The 18,874-nt window shown below is 42.9% G+C and overlaps 2 protein-coding genes across 6 annotated transcripts; both read left to right on the forward strand.

The window, feature by feature from the left end:
* Positions 1 to 5,235: 5,235 nt before the first annotated feature.
* On the forward strand, positions 5,236 to 12,058 carry RPP14 (ribonuclease P/MRP subunit p14). Of its 5 annotated transcripts, none has more exons than XM_059940040.1 (6): positions 5,236 to 5,391; positions 8,167 to 8,285; positions 8,386 to 8,470; positions 10,847 to 10,923; positions 11,372 to 11,450; positions 11,903 to 12,058. In XM_059940040.1, the coding sequence occupies exons 2-6, from the start codon at positions 8,209 to 8,211 to the stop codon at positions 11,957 to 11,959; spliced, it is 375 nt and encodes a 124-aa protein (XP_059796023.1). In that variant the 5' UTR covers positions 5,236 to 5,391; positions 8,167 to 8,208; the 3' UTR covers positions 11,960 to 12,058. The 5 variants fall into 5 exon arrangements, with proteins under 5 accessions (XP_059796023.1, XP_059796021.1, XP_059796019.1 ...); XM_059940038.1 differs by having other exon boundaries at positions 8,188 to 8,285; positions 11,903 to 12,057; XM_059940039.1 differs by lacking the exon at positions 5,236 to 5,391 and adding an exon at positions 5,463 to 5,673.
* Positions 11,970 to 18,350, forward strand: HTD2 (hydroxyacyl-thioester dehydratase type 2). The gene has a single exon (XM_059940041.1). The coding sequence runs from the start codon at positions 12,078 to 12,080 to the stop codon at positions 12,582 to 12,584; it is 507 nt and encodes a 168-aa protein (XP_059796024.1). The 5' UTR covers positions 11,970 to 12,077; the 3' UTR covers positions 12,585 to 18,350.
* The last annotated feature ends 524 nt before the right edge of the window (positions 18,351 to 18,874 follow it).

Consider the following 18,874-nt stretch of genomic DNA (forward strand, 5'->3'; position numbering starts at 1 on the left):
CTTAACCACTGGACAGCCAGGGAAGTCCCTTGAGAGGTTTTTTTTTTTTTAATATATTTATTTTTGGCTGCATTGGGTCTTCGTTGCTGTGCGCGGGTTTTCTCTAGTTGTGGCTTGCAGGCTCTAGAGTGCAGGCTCGGTAGCTGTGGCGCACTGGCTTAGTTGCTCCGCGGCATGTGGGATCTTCCCGGACCAGGGCTCGGACCCGTGTCCCCTGCACTGGCAGGCAGATTCTTAACCACTGCACCACCAGGGAAGCCCGAGAGTTGTTTTTGACAAACCTGCAAAGTGGGTTTTCAAGGTTCTCTCTTGGCCCTGCACTTCCGGTCCCACGGTGCTAGGAAGACTCGAAAGCAGAAAAGCACATCTCCCTCTTGAGCCCCACTTCCTGCCTTTGTGATTACGAAGAGCCTGCTGGTTACTGCCCCACTGGGCCCTTTGGAGTGTCTTTAATGACGGTCTTAGAAAGAAGAAAGGGGTCAATCATCACAGCCCTCCCTCCAAGACTGCCCGAAGCTTCTGAAGTAAGAGTGGAAAGCCCCAGGAATCAAAAGTGGGCTCTTGCCTCACTGCCTGGAGCAGGGTTGTCAAGGCTGCTAAGGATGGAGCCTGCAGGCAGATGTTGAAGCGGCTGAGGGACCAGCAATGTTTAGAACTCAATCTGCCATTAGTCTGGGCTTCTTGTTCTGGGCAGAAGTGACACCAGGAGTGACTGACGCAAGACATTGGATGGAGCTGCCCGTGTGTGTAAGTCTATCTTCTAGTTCCCCATCCCAGGGAAACTTATTTGTTGCTTTGTCCAAAGGAGGTCCCCAGAAAGTACTGGGAGATTGTAATGTATGTCAGGCCAGGCTGAATCATGTAAATTACATGACTGAATCATGTAAATGTGCCAGGCACTATTCTAAGCGTTTTCCATGCATTACCTTATCAAGCTCTCACACAGCCCTAAAAGGGACATAGGACACTGTGCCCATTTTACAGCCAAGGAGACCAAGGCATGGAGAGGTAAAGTGTCTCGCCCAAGCTCACACAGATAACAGAGAGAAGCCTCTTGGTTAATGATTGAAGGTGTCTTGCAAAAACAGTGCTTTTACCAGTTCAGGCAGGAGCTCTCTTGTTCAATTTCCAGCAGAGCCTGGGGCCCTGTTGGCTCGCCTGTACCAGGCCAGTGTGTGGCAGCTTCAACCACAGATCACTGAGGTCACACCTTGGACCCCTGCATGTGGGATCTAGTTCCCTGACCAGGGATCAAACCCAGGCCCCCTGCATTGCAGGACGGATTCTTTACCACTGGACCACCATGGAAGTCCTTGGGGTACAGAAGCCTTTCTGTGTTCCCTGTTTCCTGTTCGTAGAAAAAGGCTTTAGTCTCCTAGGCCTTCCCTGAGTTCCTGAAGAGCAGATTCAAGAAGTTACTAATTAGGAAAGTGAGGGAATGCAGAAACAAAGTAAAAGCAGTCAAGAAACAATAGTTCAGTAATAAAACACAGTCCCAGTTCCTCCTGGAGGGATATACGTAACAATCCGACACATATCTTTGAGTTGCTCTGCTGGAACTAAGACCCCACCCTACCCCCCCTGCAGGTGGAGGATGGTGACTACAGGCTGAGAACAAGCGCTAGACCCCAGACAGGCTGAAACCAGAAGGTTGATGATTGGGATTCCTGAAATATCACCTGTTACCTCACCACCAAACAATTGGAAGAAAGTCGTCCACCCTGCAGCCCTCACCCCAAATGTTGCCTTTAAAAACTCTTCCCTCAAAGCCATTGGAGAGTTTGGGTCTTTTGAGCATGAGCTGCCCCTGCTCTTTGCTTGGCCTTGCCATAAACCTTTCTCTGCTCCAAACTCCGACCTTTCAGTTTGTTTGGCCTCACTGTGCCTCAGGCACATAAACTTGGGTTGACCAAGTCTTTTATTAAAATTAGCAATTTAGGACTTCCCTGGGGGTGCAGTAGTTCAGAATCCCCCTACCAATGCAGGGGACATGGGTTCCAGCTCTGGTCCGGAAAGATCCCACTAGCCGCGGAGCAACTAAGCCTTTGCGCCACAACTACTGAACCTGTGCTCTAGAGCCCACGAGCCAAAACTACTGAAGCCCATGTGCCTAGAACCTGTGCTCCGCAACAAGAGAAGCCACCACAATGAGAAGCCCGTGCACCGCAACGAAGAGTAGCCCCTGCTCACTGCAACTAGAGAAAGCCTGTGCGCAGCAATGAAGACCCAACACAGCCAAAATAAATAAATTAATTAATTAATTAATTTTCAAAAAGTAGCAATTTATTGGGTCTATTTCAGAAATGTTTGCTGAAATACTCTTAGGCCGGGTTCGAGAGCATTTTTTAAAAAAACTCTCATAGTCTCTCTCTGTCTCTTTCCAAGTCTTTCTGTCTCTGTCTCTCCTCCCCCACCCCTTGCCCCATCTCTGTTTCATCATTTTGTCTCATACCCGTCTGTCTCCATCACCCACACAGACACTCTTTAACAGTTGGAAACCTGACTCTTCTGATCCTTCAATCTTTCAAATCTTCCAGCGTCACTCCTTTAACCATACAGACTGGGCTTTCCCATCGGCCACTTCTCCCTCCCCCTTTCATCCCTCCCACACTGGATGATGTTCATACAACCCTTCCATTCCTGTAAAGGAGGCAAAAAAGCAGTGGGAGTGGTCACAGATGGCGCAGTGGAAATGTCCTCAAGTTACCTGCCGCGGTCAGGGCCAGAGGGCAGCGGTGCTGGGGCTGCTGTCCTGGTATCCCCACCTACCCTTGGGGCCCAGTGTTGCTCTCTGGGCTGGAGATCACCAGGATGTGGGCTTGGGGTTGCCAGTGCCTGTGATGGGATGAGGGTCTTGTGGGACCATAAGTCTAGTCAGGGAGAGGGAGAGGATGTCCTTCGAGCAACAGGACAGCCCCTCTCTCTTGGCTCCTGGAGGAAGCTTACTTTCCATGGTTTCTGGATCTTTGGTCTCTAAACCCTCAGCACAATGACTGGGAACCTCAGGGCACATGTAGAAGGCTGCCAAGCTCCAGCAGGGGGTGAGAGGAGGAGAAGGGATTCTTAGGGGCAGAAAGTGGCACCAAGGTGACAATCCCAGTGACCCAAGGTCAAAGCTGGCTGGGATTGGGTAACTGTTGCTGAAGGGCAACTATTAGTGTGAGTGTAGGTCTGCAATCCCTTACCACATCTCACAGAGCCAGATGTGATACCGAATTCAGAAATTTTCAGATTTTACAGAGGTGGTATTGTATGTATACCATACGTTGTCCAACACCCCCAGTGGGATCTGGGGCAGCTTTACATGATCAGATGCATTCGTATTTCTGCTGTATGCTCTATGCATATCCACAGCAAATGGGACAAAAGCTATAAAGAGCTTAACCTCAGTTCGGATTAAGCATTATGCCAGATGAAGAAAGATTTGGTTCCTGGATTTTTCTTGGATTTCAGGATTGCAGATACGGGACAGTGAACCTGCACTCCCTGTCCCCTCTCTCTTACCTTGGTGGGTGGGGGTTGGAGCTGACATCTTGAGGAAGAGTCTGTTCTTCCAAGGTGGAAGGAGAGGCATCCAGATGGGTGTGGTCCAAGGCTCCGCCTTGTGACCATTGGGGGCAAGTCCTGAATTTTATTTAACAATTATCAGTATTATAAAAGTGATGCCCTGTCACTTTAAAATAAATCAAACAAAACGAATGCTAAAACATTGTGAGCATCTCCTATACCCTCCACACAGCCCCACCTGTCTTCCATCAGTCTACTTGGAACCCTTCTAGACGTTATACTTATGTATATATGTATGTTTGTGCACACGTAGACACAGACATATGTGTAACTGGACGAGGCCGGTACCGAACCCAAGTTTGACTGCTTGCCGCTCGAAAGGTCAGTACTCGAGAGACAAGTGTTGGTGAAAAAAGTTGTTTTATTCAGGAGGCCAGCAACCTGCGAAAATGGTGGACAAATGTCCGAGACCATCTCCTAGTTGTGGGTTAGAGGACAAAGGTTTTAAAAGGGAGTTTCAGGAGTGCACAAGCAGGGGGCTACGTGCAGAACAGCACGGTCAGCTCCAATAATCATCTCGAGATGGGTCGTGCAGTGGTCTGGTCAGCGTCATCTTGGTGTTTTTAACGTGTACTCAATCAGTAATTTACTCCAAGGTTGGTCTGCTTCCACCTCCTTAAGGTCAGCCCCTGGAATTCTCAAACAAGCAAGATTAATGCTCTCGTAGTTAGACATGGAAGGACTTTTGTACCCAGGAAGGCTCCACAGGGTCCTGCTTGGTTTCAATCCCCCCTTTTCTTTGCTACCCTTCAATCCTGAGGGGAATAGGGGTGGAACAAGAAAGGGAATAAAGTTTTGGTTAGAGAGACTAATCATAAACTTGTCAAGGGAACTCAGTTTTCCGGGGACTTGGTAGGAGTTGAGTGCCAGACACAGGATAGCAGTGGTGAGCCAACTCAAGGTTTGGCAGCCCCGAGGCCCTCTCCCATGTATATCCCTGACTCATACCACAAAATTGATGGTAATACGGTGCAGTGTGGAGAGAATTATCTAGAGTCAGATGGCCCAATCCACCACTTATAACTGTGTGATCTTGGGCAAGTAACTTAGCCTCTTGTGCCTCAGTTTCCACCTCTGTAAAATGGGGATGATCGTAATAATAGTCACTTTAGGACTGTGTGAGAGTTCCATGAGATAACATATATAAAGGTTTCTGCATAGTACCTGGCACAAAGTAAGCACTTGATTGTTGAATACACACAATATGTTTCACAAGTGCAGAGGCCATATCGTCTTGTTCCCAGTGCCTAGCACATAATAGGGGCTCAGCAAGTACTTACTCAATAAACGAATAGATGAAACTTGGCTTACATTCGGAAATAGGACCATCTGGGTTTTTTTATGTCAACCCAGACAGAACACCTACTATGCGCTGAGAGCCACAAGAGACACTGAGAACCGGTTCTGTCCTTGGAGACTGCTTTATTTAGGAGATGCTCAGCAGAAGAGACGCTAGATATAAATTTTTTGAACGAATGAAGGCATAGATAAATGATTACGAAGCACGCTCCCGGGCACAATAAACATGCCCTGAGTCCCTTACCCTATGCAGACATTTGCGCACACGGCTTTCTGCGGCGTGGGCACTAGAGGGCACTAAGCATGGCGACTCTCAGATTCAGAGTCACGCCTGGGTCCTTAGGAGAACCTCGCGCGGTGACGTCATATCCTCCGTAGACGTCACGCATCCGGGGGCGGGACAGAGGAGCCAAACGTAAACACCCTGGAGTTCGGGCCGCCAGCTTCGGGGGAGCTCCAAGTCTTGGTGGATTCTTGCAGGGAATAGGAGTCCGGGAGGCGGCAGACCAGTCCGACGGAGAGCGGGTAGGCGGATAGCAGGGCGGCTGTTTTCCGGGAGTGGGCTCAGTTGGCCGCACTGATGACGTATGGACGCGCGCGCCAGGGGCGCATGCGCAAGGCGGAGGGACGGCGGGCAGCGAGGAGCGGTCAGAGGTACCTACCGCTCCGGCCGCGGACGCCAAGGGCTGCAGGCGAGGCTGGGCCGCGAAACTCCCCGGGCCTCTCTACAACGCGGTCTCAGTCGCGGAGGGCGGCTGAGAGGACCGAACGGGTCACGTGTGCAGAGCGCATGCGCCCGGCCCCCAGGTGGGCGCTAAATCAATGGCGGACGTTAGTCGAAAAACGTTGAAAACGACTTAAGTGCCCAACAGTACGGGATCGAGGGTTCTGGTTTTTTTTTAAATCATTGACTTGGTCCCAAAGTTATATATTGAATGCTTGCTGTATGCGATGTATTGTTTTAGGTTTTCGGGAAACATCAGAGAACGAGACAGAAAGATGCCTGTTTCTTTTGGAATGCATATTCTAATAGGGCGGGGGAGGGAAGTACGAATAAAGAATAAATGAATTTCACAGTTATGTTAGAGGGTGGTGAATGCTATGAGGAAAAAGTAGAGCAGGGGCATGGGGGCGATGACATTAGATCTAAATGCCACTGGAATAAATGGAGGAATGAAATTAAGCAAAGCCATGAAGGAGGCAAGGGAATGAGCCATGTGGCTATCAGGAGGAAGAGTATTTACAGCATGTGGAAAAGTAGGAGGGAGGCCCAGAGGCGGGAGGGAAAGAGCTAGGAGGCCTGTGTGGTGGGACTGAGCAGGGGAGAGCGGTAGGACGTGGGGTCAAGGTGGTGGGAGGAACCAGCGGTACAGATCACGGCTGTAAACACTTTGGCTTTACTCTGAGTGAAACGGGGATCTTTGCGAGGTTTTGAGCAGAGGAATGATGTGACTTGGATGGTGTTTAATAGGGTCACTCAGGCTGCTGTAGAGACTAGATTGGGGAGGGAAGCAGGGACACCTATTACTAGTAGATCAGGTAATGAGCATCCCTACAGCCACCAAAATGGCTGACTTCAAAGATGATGATGACAGCCACCATGGAAGTGCTCAGATTTTCCTGGTGAGCCTGGTGAATATGCCGGGCTGTAGGGAGGGTTTCACAAGCATCATCTCCTTTAGTCTCAGGACAACCTGCAGAGGGCAGAGCTATCACTAACCCTGAGGCTCAGCCCTGTCAGAGGTGACTGCTCAATAAACACTTGCTCCTTCAGTCTTTTTTTGTTTTTTGTAAAATAAACATAACATAAAATTTACCATTTTTAACTGTACAGTTCTTTGGCATTAAGTACATTCGCATTGTTGTACAACTATCACCATTATCCATCTCCAGAGTAGTCCTGAAGTCTTTGTTGTTATTGGCATCCTAAGCCCCAGTGCAGTCTCACTCTCCTATCTCAAGCAGCCAACTCCTCTAAGGTAGTCCGTAACACTTAAAAAACACCTATCGTGTGCCGGACAATGAATGGAATGATTGAGGGTCCCGTTCTCCTTGCCCCTTTAGTCGGGGAGACTCTGGTGATGGGGAAAGAAGCACCAGGTAACTATTGCTGCAGTTCTGAAACCAAAGATACTCTTGTATCCTGTATTCAGAAAGTGTTGAATACTCTGTGCCAGACTCAGTAAATATTTGTGTTTGTTGAATGGATGGTTGGGTGTACCTACTTGACCCTGACTTCTCATTTTCTCTTGAGGTCATCATTTGGGAGTCGTTGGAAGCGGGCCCAGAGAGGTTTTTGTAAATGCTGGTCTATAGCTATGTGACTTTGGAAAAGTCCCTTTCCTTGGTTCAGCCTCAGTTTCCTGGTCCCTTTAGTGGGGGAACCAGATGTTAAACAAATAGACAATGTTAAGAGATTGTGTAACAAGAGAACCTAACTTAGGGTGTCACGGAAGACCTCCCTGAAGAGGCAGTATTCCTGGAAGAGATGAACTTTAAGCTAAAATTTGAAGGATGAGTAGAAGCTATCCAGAGTGAGAGTGAGGTAGGAGTGGAGCCAAAGGACAGGGATTCTCTACAGGGGGGACTAGCATGTTCTGAGTTCTTGAAAGTTCCAGATCTGTTAGAAATGGCTTTAGTGTCCATTCCAGAATTCCTCTTAAGACCTTTGCTGTTTAAGCTCAGTCTTTTGCAAGGCTGCCAAATAGCCCTGTACAGGCCTGGCTTCTAGACAGAGAACAGGCAGATCCAACGTGGGGGAGGCCAGGAGAACTACCACCCCTCATTCTTCTGTTAATGTTCTATGTTGACTGAGAGTAAATAAGAAGAGAGTCTTTGGTCCCAGATTTTACTCCTTTATGCTTTTTACTTTTTTTTTTTTTTTTTGCATGAATAGGCATCATGCCAGAGTGGTCTTGAGGCAGCTCAGGAGTGGTTGGACTCTGTGTGTGCCTCTGGGCAGGTGTTAGCTATCTTTGCTGAGCCTCAGTGTTCTCTTCTCAAAAATGGCAGTACTGATAGCTTTTAGCTCATGGGATCATTTTGAAGACATGACCTAAGTCATGTAAAGTGTTTAGCACAGAGCTGGGTATTCAGTAAGGGAAAATGTTTGCTGGGATTAAATAAGAGTACGGTGGTCTGGCATATATAAAATATAGAAACTTCCATTGTTTCTCTATGGGTAACATCAGTTTGACCAGAATTAGATAAGTTTTGGTACTAAGAGTTCTTTTAAAAAATCATATAGGTCAAATTCTCATTAAAAAAGTGAAAAATAGCTTGTATCTTGGTAATTTCTAGCCCCCTTGCCCCTTCATGTAGGTGTGATCAGCATTGGAAAAGATGCCAGCCCCAGCTGCCACATATGAAAGAATAGTTTACAAAAATCCCTCTGAGCACCACTACATGAAAGTCCACCTGTAAGTTCAGTCTCCTGAGTTTTATTTTCGACTGCTTTTTTATGAATCTGAATAGCATGAAATTTAATGCAATGCATTTTTTAAAAAATATTTTTTACAGAGAATTTCAAGATCATGGCATTGGACTGAATGCTGCACAGTTCAAACAGCTGCTTATTTCAGCCCTGAAGGACCTGTTTGGAGAGGTATGGAATCACTTGGTAGTTTGAACACTCCTAAGGTCTTTGTAAGACATAGTGAAAGGACACTTTTCCCAACATTATTTTAAAACTTTAAAACCACATTTGAAATTGCAGAAGCAGACTTTCAGAAGTGATGAGTTTTGTGTAGGTTTGTTCTCATATGCCTTCTAGTTGACAAGAACTTGTTAGACAAATGTTTAGTGTAGTGCAACTCAAAGTATGGTATAGACTGGCAACCTTGCAAACTGCTGGGGTTTTTTGGAGTTTTTTGCCTATTGTGGCTTGTACCAGAATGTAAATGAGCACACCGTTTCCTTTACTGAGACAGTCTCCAGTGAAAAAACCTGAGCTGGACTAAACGGTGTGCTCACTGATACTGTTGATTCCCACTCCGGTGCAGCTCCTTATCACAGACCAGCACTTTGAGTAGTCTGTTTTCGCATTCAGTTGAAAACAAGTAGAGTTTTGGAGAGAGAACAAAGACAGATGATTCTCAGGAAATTATTTCCTGATACATATATTCTATCAAATTAAAATCTGTCAAGCACTCATCAAAATTAAAAACTTTTACTCTGCAAAAGATTTGGTTCAGAGGCTAAAAAACAGACTACAGACTGGGGGGAAGATATTTGTAAACCACATATCTGACAAAGGACTAATATCTAGAATATATAAAGATCTCATAAAACTCAATAGTAAAGAAAAAAACCCAAACACTCCAATTAGAAAATGGGCAAAAGTGGGAGTTCCTTGGTGGCCTAGTGGTTAGGATTCGGCGCTTTCACTGCGGAGGCCCGGGTCCTATCCCTGGTTGGGGAATCATCCTGCGTGCCGCGTGGCATGGTGCGGCGCAGCCAAAATACAAAAAAAATTCTTAAAAATGGGCAAAAGATATGAACAGACATTTCACTAAAAAGGGTGTACAGTTGGCAAAGAAGCACATGTATGGAAAGATGTTCAGCATCATTAGCCATTAGAGAAATGCACATTGAAAACACAATGACACATTACTACACACTTAGGAGAATGACTGAAATGAAAAATAGTGATAACACTAAATGCTGGTGAGGATGCAGAGAAACTAAATCACTCATACATTGCTGGTGGGCATGTAAAATGATACAGCCACTTTGGAACACTGTTTGGCAGTTTCCTTTAAAAAACTATGGTAGTTTTTTTTAAACTACCGTACAACCCAGCAATTGCATACCTGTCTGTTTATCCCAGAGACATGAAAACTTATGTCCACATAAAAACGTGTACACAAATGTTCATAGCAGCTTTATTAGTAAGAGCCCCAAAATAGAAATAAGCCATGTGTCCTTCAATGGGTGAATAGTTAAACAAACTGTGGTACATTCATACCGTGGAATATACTCGGTAATGAAAAGGAACAAACTATAGATACACCTGACAAATTGACCGAATCTCTAGAGAATTATGCTGAGTGAAAAAGCCAATCCCAAAAAGTAATATACTGGGTGATTCCATTTATATAATGCTCTTGAAATAACATAATTATCATAATTATATAATCTAGAGAAAGATAAGTGTTTGCCTGGGTTTAGGGATGAGGAGGAGAGGTGGGTATGGCTGTAAAGAGGGTCGAAGGAGAGAGCCTTGTGATGGTATAGCTCTTTATCTTGATAATGGTAATACTTGAATTAAATTACCTATATGGTAATATTGCATAGAACTACACATATATAAGTGTAAACAAATATGAGTGCATGTATAATTGGCAAAATTGGGATAAGCTCTGATTTATTAATTTCGGTTTTCTGGTTTTGATATTGTACTGTAGTTATGCAAGATGTTGACACTGGGGGAGGCTGAGTGAAGGGTGCGTGGAATCTTCCTGCACATTTTTTTTGCAATCTCATGTGACTCTAATTTTTCAAAATAAAAAGTGTGAGAAAATAAAATCCATGCACCCTCTATATGTCAGGTATAAAACCTGGTTCCTGGGGATGTAGTTGTAAACAGACAGACATGGCTTCTGCCTCATGGTCCTGGTTATTTTAGTAGGAAACGATGTTGAACAATTAATGGCAAGAATGATGAGTATCTTGAAATAGGAAGTCTGTGGGTCCTGTATGTGAAAGAGTGTAGCAAGCAGTTGAGCTTAATCTTGGGAATCAAGGAAGGAGCAATTTAAACGAAGACTTGAGAAGGGTAAAGAGACCTTAGCAATATGAAGAGGTACAGGAAGAATGTTCCAGGCAGGGGGAAGTTATAAAAAAGCAGGCCCAGTACTCCAGCACCATTAAATAAAATACTGATTTTTTGGAGAAGAAAAGCAGTTGACAGAATTAGTTATTAGAGTTCAAGAGTAATGATGATAATAATAGTCTGCTAACAGCATTATTTCATACTTAGGTTGATGCTGCTTTACCCTTGGACATTCTAACCTATGAAGAGAAGACCTTGTCAGCCATCTTGAGAATATGCAGCAGGTACGACAGACAGTGGAACACTTCTAGTTTAACAGAGCAGAGAGACGGATGGCAAAAAAAGAGCAAAAGTGCTCTCTTCTGAGAATGAGAAGAATTTTGTCATTGTGAACTCCGAGCAGCTTTTGGAAGTTTAAATTGGGGAGAGTATGAACATTCATCCACCAGGAACTTACACCCTAGAGAGCCAAACTTGTGATTTGCTTACAACTGTAGTGTTTCCCAATTGATAGTCATGGTTGCAAACTCAGAAGTGTATATTTTAGAAACATTCCTGATTGAGGTTCAATTTTTTCTTTGCCTTTGACATAACTGTGCTTTTATTTTTAAAGTTTTCTCATTTTAAATAGGTTTTCCGGTAGAAACTACTTTCTGGACCATCACAAACAAAAGTACTAGGGAGATGTTGCAGGGACAAATCTTTACTTACGCTTTCTTGATCTTTCCGTAGTGGTCTTGTCAAATTGTGGAGCTCTATGACCCTGTTAGGATCCTATAAAGGCAAGAAATGTGCTTTCAGAGTGATTCAGGTAAAGACCATTCCTTCACATATTCCAAATGAGGCTGAGTAGTAGACCAAACTACTTATTAATATGTGTCTCATTTTGGCGCTTGCATAAATCTAGTGTGGTTAACATCATCCAGCTGGGAGGGGAAAATTCAGGGCTTTATTAATTACAAAAATGTGAGACAAAGCACTTAGGTTTTAAATTGTATGGGGGAGGTTTGGGGATAAAACTTGGAACACTTGTGGAAAAGTCTTAACTTTTGTTGGTTAATGCCTAGCTCCTAATGTATTGGAATGCTCTTTCTGAGTTTATCATGACCACTTATTTGTCTAAGGCTAGCTCTCAGGATGCTCTTTAAAATGCTACTGCCTCAGTTCGGCTTATCCTATAGAATAGGGCATGTTTCTACATTGTCCTGTGTTGCAGTACAGTTTTCTCCTGATACTGCCTTAAACTTTTTCTTTCTCTTATAGGTTTCTCCATTTCTCCTTGCATTATCTGGTAACAGTAGAGAACTAGTATTGAATTGAATAGTCTTCAATTTCAGAAGTATTCCTCACTCTCAAAAGTACATTTTGGTGCCAGCATAATGTTTGAAGACTGAAGCAGCCTAAAAGCTCCTGTTGATGGAATTTGAGATCTCTGAAGATGTTCCCAGTAATTTCCAGCCATTGCCTTTGGTGGGGTAGGCTTCAGAGGAGTATCTGCCTGAACCAAGCAGTGCTAAACAGGCAGCACTTACAGCATGTGCACATCAGAGTTGGAGACCGGGCTGAACTCAGTAGGGCCTTCACACAGAGGGATGTGGCTATCTTCTCAGAATTAACAGGGGATGTCAATCCTGTGCATTTGGATGAAGATTTTGCAAAACACACCAGATTTGGAAAGACGATTGTACATGGAGTTTTGATCAATGGACTTATTTCAGCTCTCCTAGGTACTAAAATGCCAGGGCCAGGCTGTGTATTTCTTTCCCAGGAAATTAACTTTCCAGCCCCTTTATATGTTGGGGAAGTTGTTTTAGCTTCTGCAGAAGTGAAAAAGTTGAAGCGGTTCCTTGCTATTATTGCAGTGTCATGTTTTGTAGTAGAAAGTAAAAAGACTGTTATGGAAGGCTGGGTTAAAGTTATGGTCCCAGAAGCTCCCACATCCTGAAATATGTCTTTAAAGATGCAAGTTCAGGCATCAATGTTACTATTATTGAAGAGCCTCTGAGGAAAACAGGGATTGCTGTTCTTTACCAGGGAGGGGCTGATAGACCCATAAACCCACATTGGTGGAGGGGAGCTGGTAGAGGGGTGTTCCATTGTCCACTTATGCTTTGGCCTTATGCTTCACACAGGCTTAAGTATATTTATCATCTGTCTAGGTTTCTAAAACTGAAAAAATAGGGAATTCCCTGATGGTCCAGTGGTTAGGACTCTGGGCTTTCACTGCCGTGGGTGCGAGTTTAGTCCCCGGTTGGGGAACTAAGATCCCGCAAGCTGTGTGACACAGCCAAAAAAAAACCAAAAATAAAGTGACTAGAGGAAATCAGAGGTGGGCTTCCTTGGTGGCACAGTGGTTAAGAATCCACCTGCCAATGCAAGGTTCACAGGTTCGAGCCCTGGTCCGGGAAGATCCCACATGCCGTGGAGCAAGTAAGTCTGTGCGCCACAACTACTGAGCCTGCTCTCTAGAGCCTGTGAGGAACGACTACTGAGCCCACGTGCCACAACTACTGAAGCCCGCACCTAGAGCCCGTGTTCCGCAACAAGGGATGCCACCGCAGTGAGAAGCCCGCGCACCACAACAAAGAGTAACCCCCGCTCTCTGCAACTAGAGAAAGCCTGTGTGCAGCAACGAAGACCCAATGCAGCCAAAAATAAATAAATAAATTAATTAATTTAAAAAAAAGAAAATCATAGGTGATTCTAAGGTTGGACATTGTATCCAGGCTCCCATGAGGTGCCATTAAAAAAAAAAAAAAAAAACTGAAAAAATATTGGGAGAGTTATCATTTAGCTTAATGTTCTACTTTTAGGATTTCAAACCTGATTAGATTTGCATTTGGATAAGGTAAACCTACCTATATCTGTGTAGAATAAGTTTCTCACTGAATTTATAACTAGCTAGCATTTAATTATTGAAGGCAATGATAGAAGATAGGTCATCTTTGAACACCTATCTTTTACCAGTAAATATTCTTAGATCCTGTTCTTCAGCAGTTTCGGGGTCAGAGTTTATTGTAATTTGTTACTGTTTACACCAAGATGGTAATTTGTTCAATGTTCAGTGTCACTTGCCCTTCAGTTGGTTTTCCTGTTATCGGAGGAGGGCTTATGTGCAGATTTGGACTCAGTTATGTAAGCTCTCTTGGTCTCATGTATAAAACAGGGATAAAAACACCTACCACCCGGGATTGTTGGAGGTGACAGATACAAATAGTTTAGCTTATAAACAGTAGCTACTACTATTGCCCATTCTCTTCTGTGAATAAGGTTAGAGGTTTTCCTGAGTTTGGTGCTAACTGGCCAAAAGTTAGAGAACAGACCAGTCTTTCAGGATGTCAGCCAATCTCTATTGGTATTCTAAACTTGGAATAGATCTTGAATGCAAAGCTCCTATTTTAGTAATCCAGATTTTTTTAATCTCTCCCTTGAAAATACTGTGGGGTCCCCCCCCTTATATAAATAATATATGCTTTTATTTAAAAAATTATAAGGTAAAACATTTAAGGAACACTGTGGAGGCCAAATTCTTAAAAGAGTTGATGGGTATTAGAGAGGAAATGTGCCTATGTGTTATTACTAACTGGTCATGCCCAACATAGCCAACACTATTAAGACAAGAATCTGTAGTAGAACATACAGGTGGTCCACCTGTGCTCTGTAGCTTTAGATGGTGGCTCAGACCACAGCTAGATGCTTTGATCAGGAAGGTAAGATCAGGTTTAATTGGTTGCATAAACCAACATTTCCTGGAAAAAGATTTTTTCTTTCTGCTGGTGGATGAGTAACTAGATTTTTTATTTATTTTTTTACATCAAGGGTATCAGTTAGATTACTAGAAGGAATTATTCTAGTCACTAGAGGGCAGTGATGTGTATAAATAAAGAGAGTATTTTAAACTTTAATACTGTACCATACTCTAGTTTGTGTTGGTGAGATGAAAATACCAAAATCAGAGTGAGAAGCAAGGATGCCATTATCATGAGTTTCAAAATGGACAGCATGTGCAGGTTTAGATCCACCTGAAGAAGGTGTATTTATAGGTGAAACACTATACATGCCAAAAATTTGATGTGACATTGAAAAACAAAATGGGGAACTTGAGTCACAAAATAGAGACTTGATACTAAGACTGTATACTCCTGCAGAACTCATTCTCTGGGACTTAGCAGCAGTCCTGAAGCATGGGTTCCTAAGTAGAGTGTAATGTAATCATTAATACTATAAGCTACCATTCTTTCAATGATAAGCCAATTTTCTACATTAATTCTAATCCTTAAAACAGTTTTATGAAGTTAATGTTCCATTTTACAGGCAGGGAAGCAGACTGATGTGGTGTGACTTGCCCAAGGTTGTACAGGTAGTATGCAGTGGAGCTGGGACTCAAACAGCCCTGCCTGGCTCCAGGGCATTTTTCCCATCACCCTGTGGGTCTTAAAATGTTCTCATAGCGGAACACTGTCAGTTTCTATAATGATATCTTGTTATGTGGCAGTAAAGCATTTGGAACCACCATTCTGTATAATTCTGCTTATATTCAGAATGTTCTAGATCTTATTCCCTTGCTACAGTTGTGGTGTTTTCCTCTTTGCTGTTACTTGATGGCTTCTACCCATACCTATTGCCTACACTTTTTCTAAGCTGACATTCAGTGATTATTTGTCTTCAGAGAAGAATTACTGAAAGAGTTATTCTAAAAATGAAAAATCATGTGCAAGTCAAGTATGGTGGGGAGGGATGTATGTCAGATCTGGCAGATAGCTGATTAATACTCTGTAACTTAAAGTAGCTTCTCAATATGAGCATTTCCTTTTTTTTTTTTTTTTTTTTTTTTGTGCTCAGTAGATGTCATGGTCTTCTTTGTAAGCCAGTGATCTTTGTAAACCAGTAAAAAGTTGGAATAGAGAAGCAGGCAAGAAGTTAGGGATACTTCTCTGTACACGATGACTTGTTATTTTTACTCAGAGCCAAGATTCTCAGACCTCTCATGGTCTGTTAAAGCTGACTAACAAAAACTAGCTGGTTGGCTTTTTCATTTTGAGCTCTGTACAAGTTGCCAGAAAGAATGACTCTTCTAATGAAAACATGGGTGACCCTCAAATCAGGAAGTCCTCTCCCAGGTAATTGCGAAGTGGCTTTGACTGTACAGGGTCACAAGTGGAAGTGAGTACAAAAGTACTGACATAAAATATGAGGCCAAATTGTACTAGCACTTTCCACATAGGGGCATTATAAGACTTCAATTTATGTAATTTTTTTTTAAACATTTTTTTTCTTTTTATACTACATAAGAAATGTTTTTTTTTTAAATTTTATTTATTTATTTATTTATTTATTTATGGCTGTGTTGGGTCTTCGTTTCTGTGTGAGGGCTTTCTCTAGTTGTGGCAAGTGGGGGCCACTCTTGATCGCAGTGCACAGGCCTCTCACTATCGCGGCCTCTCTTGTTGCGGAGCACAGGCTCCAGACGCGCAGGCTCAGCAATTGTGGCTCACGGGGCCAGTTGGTCCGCGGCATGTGGCATCTTCCCAGACCAGGGCTCGAACCTGTGTCCCCTGCATTGGCAGGCAGATTCTCAACCACTGCGCCACCAGGGAAGCCCTATGTAATGTTTGATTGCCACAGAAATATATACCCATCTTAAGCAATTTCAGTCTAATGTACTGGAAAATTGCTTAACAGATTTTTATATTCTATTAGAAACATTTCCATATTGGTGAAGTGCCACTCATTTCTTTTTCTGAGCAGCAAATCTTAAGTAGCAGCAGGGAGAAAGCCTCACCACAGCCACCATTCATCTTGTGTATTCAGCTAGAAAAAGAAGAAACTGCTAAATGCACATTCGTACCTCTTAGGTAACCACAGGTTTTCATTTTGTGCTGAATTATTAGTCATTTTTCTTCTATGTTCTCAGAGTATGATTAAGAGACCAATTTACTCCCAAAGAAAATAGCTACTAAATTACATCTATTAAGTTTTTATATTAAAACATACTCTACCAAAGGTTGATAGTCACTCAGCAGTTGTGCCACTCTGAATGCCTCATGTACTGGCATAATTTATTAACTGGCTCTATTTGAACAGAATGCAAGTGCTGTGGAATTACTCTTGGGCTGCAGTTGAATATCTCCAGTGTCCCAGATGTTTCACTTCCTTTGTTCTTGGCTTTTCTTCATATGGATTATAAACACAGCAGAGACTAGAATTCTCGACATCTTCAGAGAAATTTTGAGTTGGAGCAAAATCGTAAGAAAACCCAAGACAAATGTGGACACTACATAAATAGAACAGGATTAATAGAAGGCTCCACAAGCCGTCGATTTCTAGGCTATAATCAATTTTTAGGGTGGCTCTTAGGTACGCCACAGTTCATATGACCTTATAAACGCTGAGCAAAATTCCTCTGTGATGTGATGGAAAATAACACGTAAGGGAAGTAAGAAAGATCAAATGTGAGTTGTTTGATTTATCCAGATCATGAATATTTAAAGAAAAATTCATTCTGAGTTGGGAGGGGATGCTGCTTAGGAAGCACTGAGTTTTTCACAAGCTTCTATGTCTTGATTTGTAGAGCAGTTGCCAGGTCTAGAAGCAACCTCACTAAAACTCATTATCTCCAGTCAGTCTGGCCAAATGTCAAGCTGTTAGATAAACAACCTGTGGGCCATCTAAACATTTGGCAACATACAAGAATGTAAATTTTTTTTTCCCCCTGCCATCCCTGAGTAGTGTATGTGGCAACAACTAAGGTACAGCATACCTCATTTGCTTTACCCAGCATGAGACTGGAAGCAAAGTTGATTTGATTCAGATCAGCTCTGGACTGGGGAGTTGCCCCACCTTCAGTATGAGCCACTTCAAAAGCCAAATGGATAGCGAGACTGTCATAGGATTGGGGCCAGGTCTCCAGAGGATCTATTTAGTATTTATTCTGAGAGGCTTACTTTAGTCAAAAATTTCTAGAGAATGAGAAAGGCTAGATTGAGAGTTAGTCTGTGGCTTCATTTCATCAAATATATGGTTTCTCAGTTTTGTTTTCATAGGAAGACAACAGGCTGTCACTTGATGACCTTTGCAACTCAGTTATATAATACCATTATTTTTCTCCTAATCATACAAATATCTTCACTAGAGACATTTTGAAAAGTGCAAGAAAACAAAAAAATAGAAAGCATGATTCCACTTGCTAGAGACCCTCAGTTAATACTTTGGTGGGCTTCCTTCTGGTGTTTTTCCTAAAATATATTTTTAAATCTTGGGATCATAAAATGTATATATTGCTTTTTTCTACTTACTGTTATATCTAGAGCATTTCCCAACATCATTCAACATCCTTTGATAATCTCATTTTTAATCATTGCAAAATATTCTGTTTATGATTGTACCATGATTTGTCCAATCTCCTACTGTTAGATATTTCCTTGAGTGCTATATATTTGCACTTGTCTCTGATTATTTCCTTAGGATACTCTCCTGGAGGTGGGATTACTGCGTGAGAACATTTTCAAAGCCCTTGATATGTGTTGTCAAATCCCAGTTCCTAGTGCCAGGCCTATTACATGCTTAAGTACTCAGTAAATAATTGTTGAATGCATAAATGCCTTTTGGAAAGGTTGGACCAATTTATACTCCCACCAGCGGTATGCGAGAAGAGCCTTGTCTTGATCAGCCCACATGATAGGAATAATGATTAAAGCAGAATTTTGGTTTCTGTGATTCTGGTAATGAAATAACCCATTTGCCTTAAAGAAATGGAAGTAAAAAGTTGAACCCTTCCTAAGTGATATATAGTTTTGTTTTAATAGAATGCTGCTTTTAAACACACTGGGACAAACATGGAATGCAGAAGAGTTTTGATTATTTTAGGATGTAATCATGAAGTTCCATGTTTCCCTCTTCATATCTCTCTCTCCACTGAGTCTTGGCCTCTAAGTCAGTCTGTCATGGCTACTTGGCCACTTGGAGTTGCCCAACAGTCCCCTTAAGCTTGAGATCTGGGGAGGGTACCCTTTAGATACTGTCTGGGCTTGTGCTGTGATGTCAGATTGCGGTGGTGGTGTTTCCAAGAAATTTTGTTCTGTTGTCTGAAATGTAGAAATTTAGGGAAGATAAATTTAAGAGTTAGAAACTTCCATTCTGAACTGTAGGGGAAGGAAGAAACTAATATTGTCTGAGGTTTTATTATGTGCTGAGCCCCTTCCCATCCTACTGCATTCCTCATATCAACCCTTCCAA

The sequence above is a fragment of the Balaenoptera ricei genome, chromosome 11 (genome assembly GCF_028023285.1).
Source record: "Balaenoptera ricei isolate mBalRic1 chromosome 11, mBalRic1.hap2, whole genome shotgun sequence".
In the NCBI taxonomy this organism is placed as follows: Eukaryota; Metazoa; Chordata; class Mammalia; order Artiodactyla; family Balaenopteridae; genus Balaenoptera; species Balaenoptera ricei.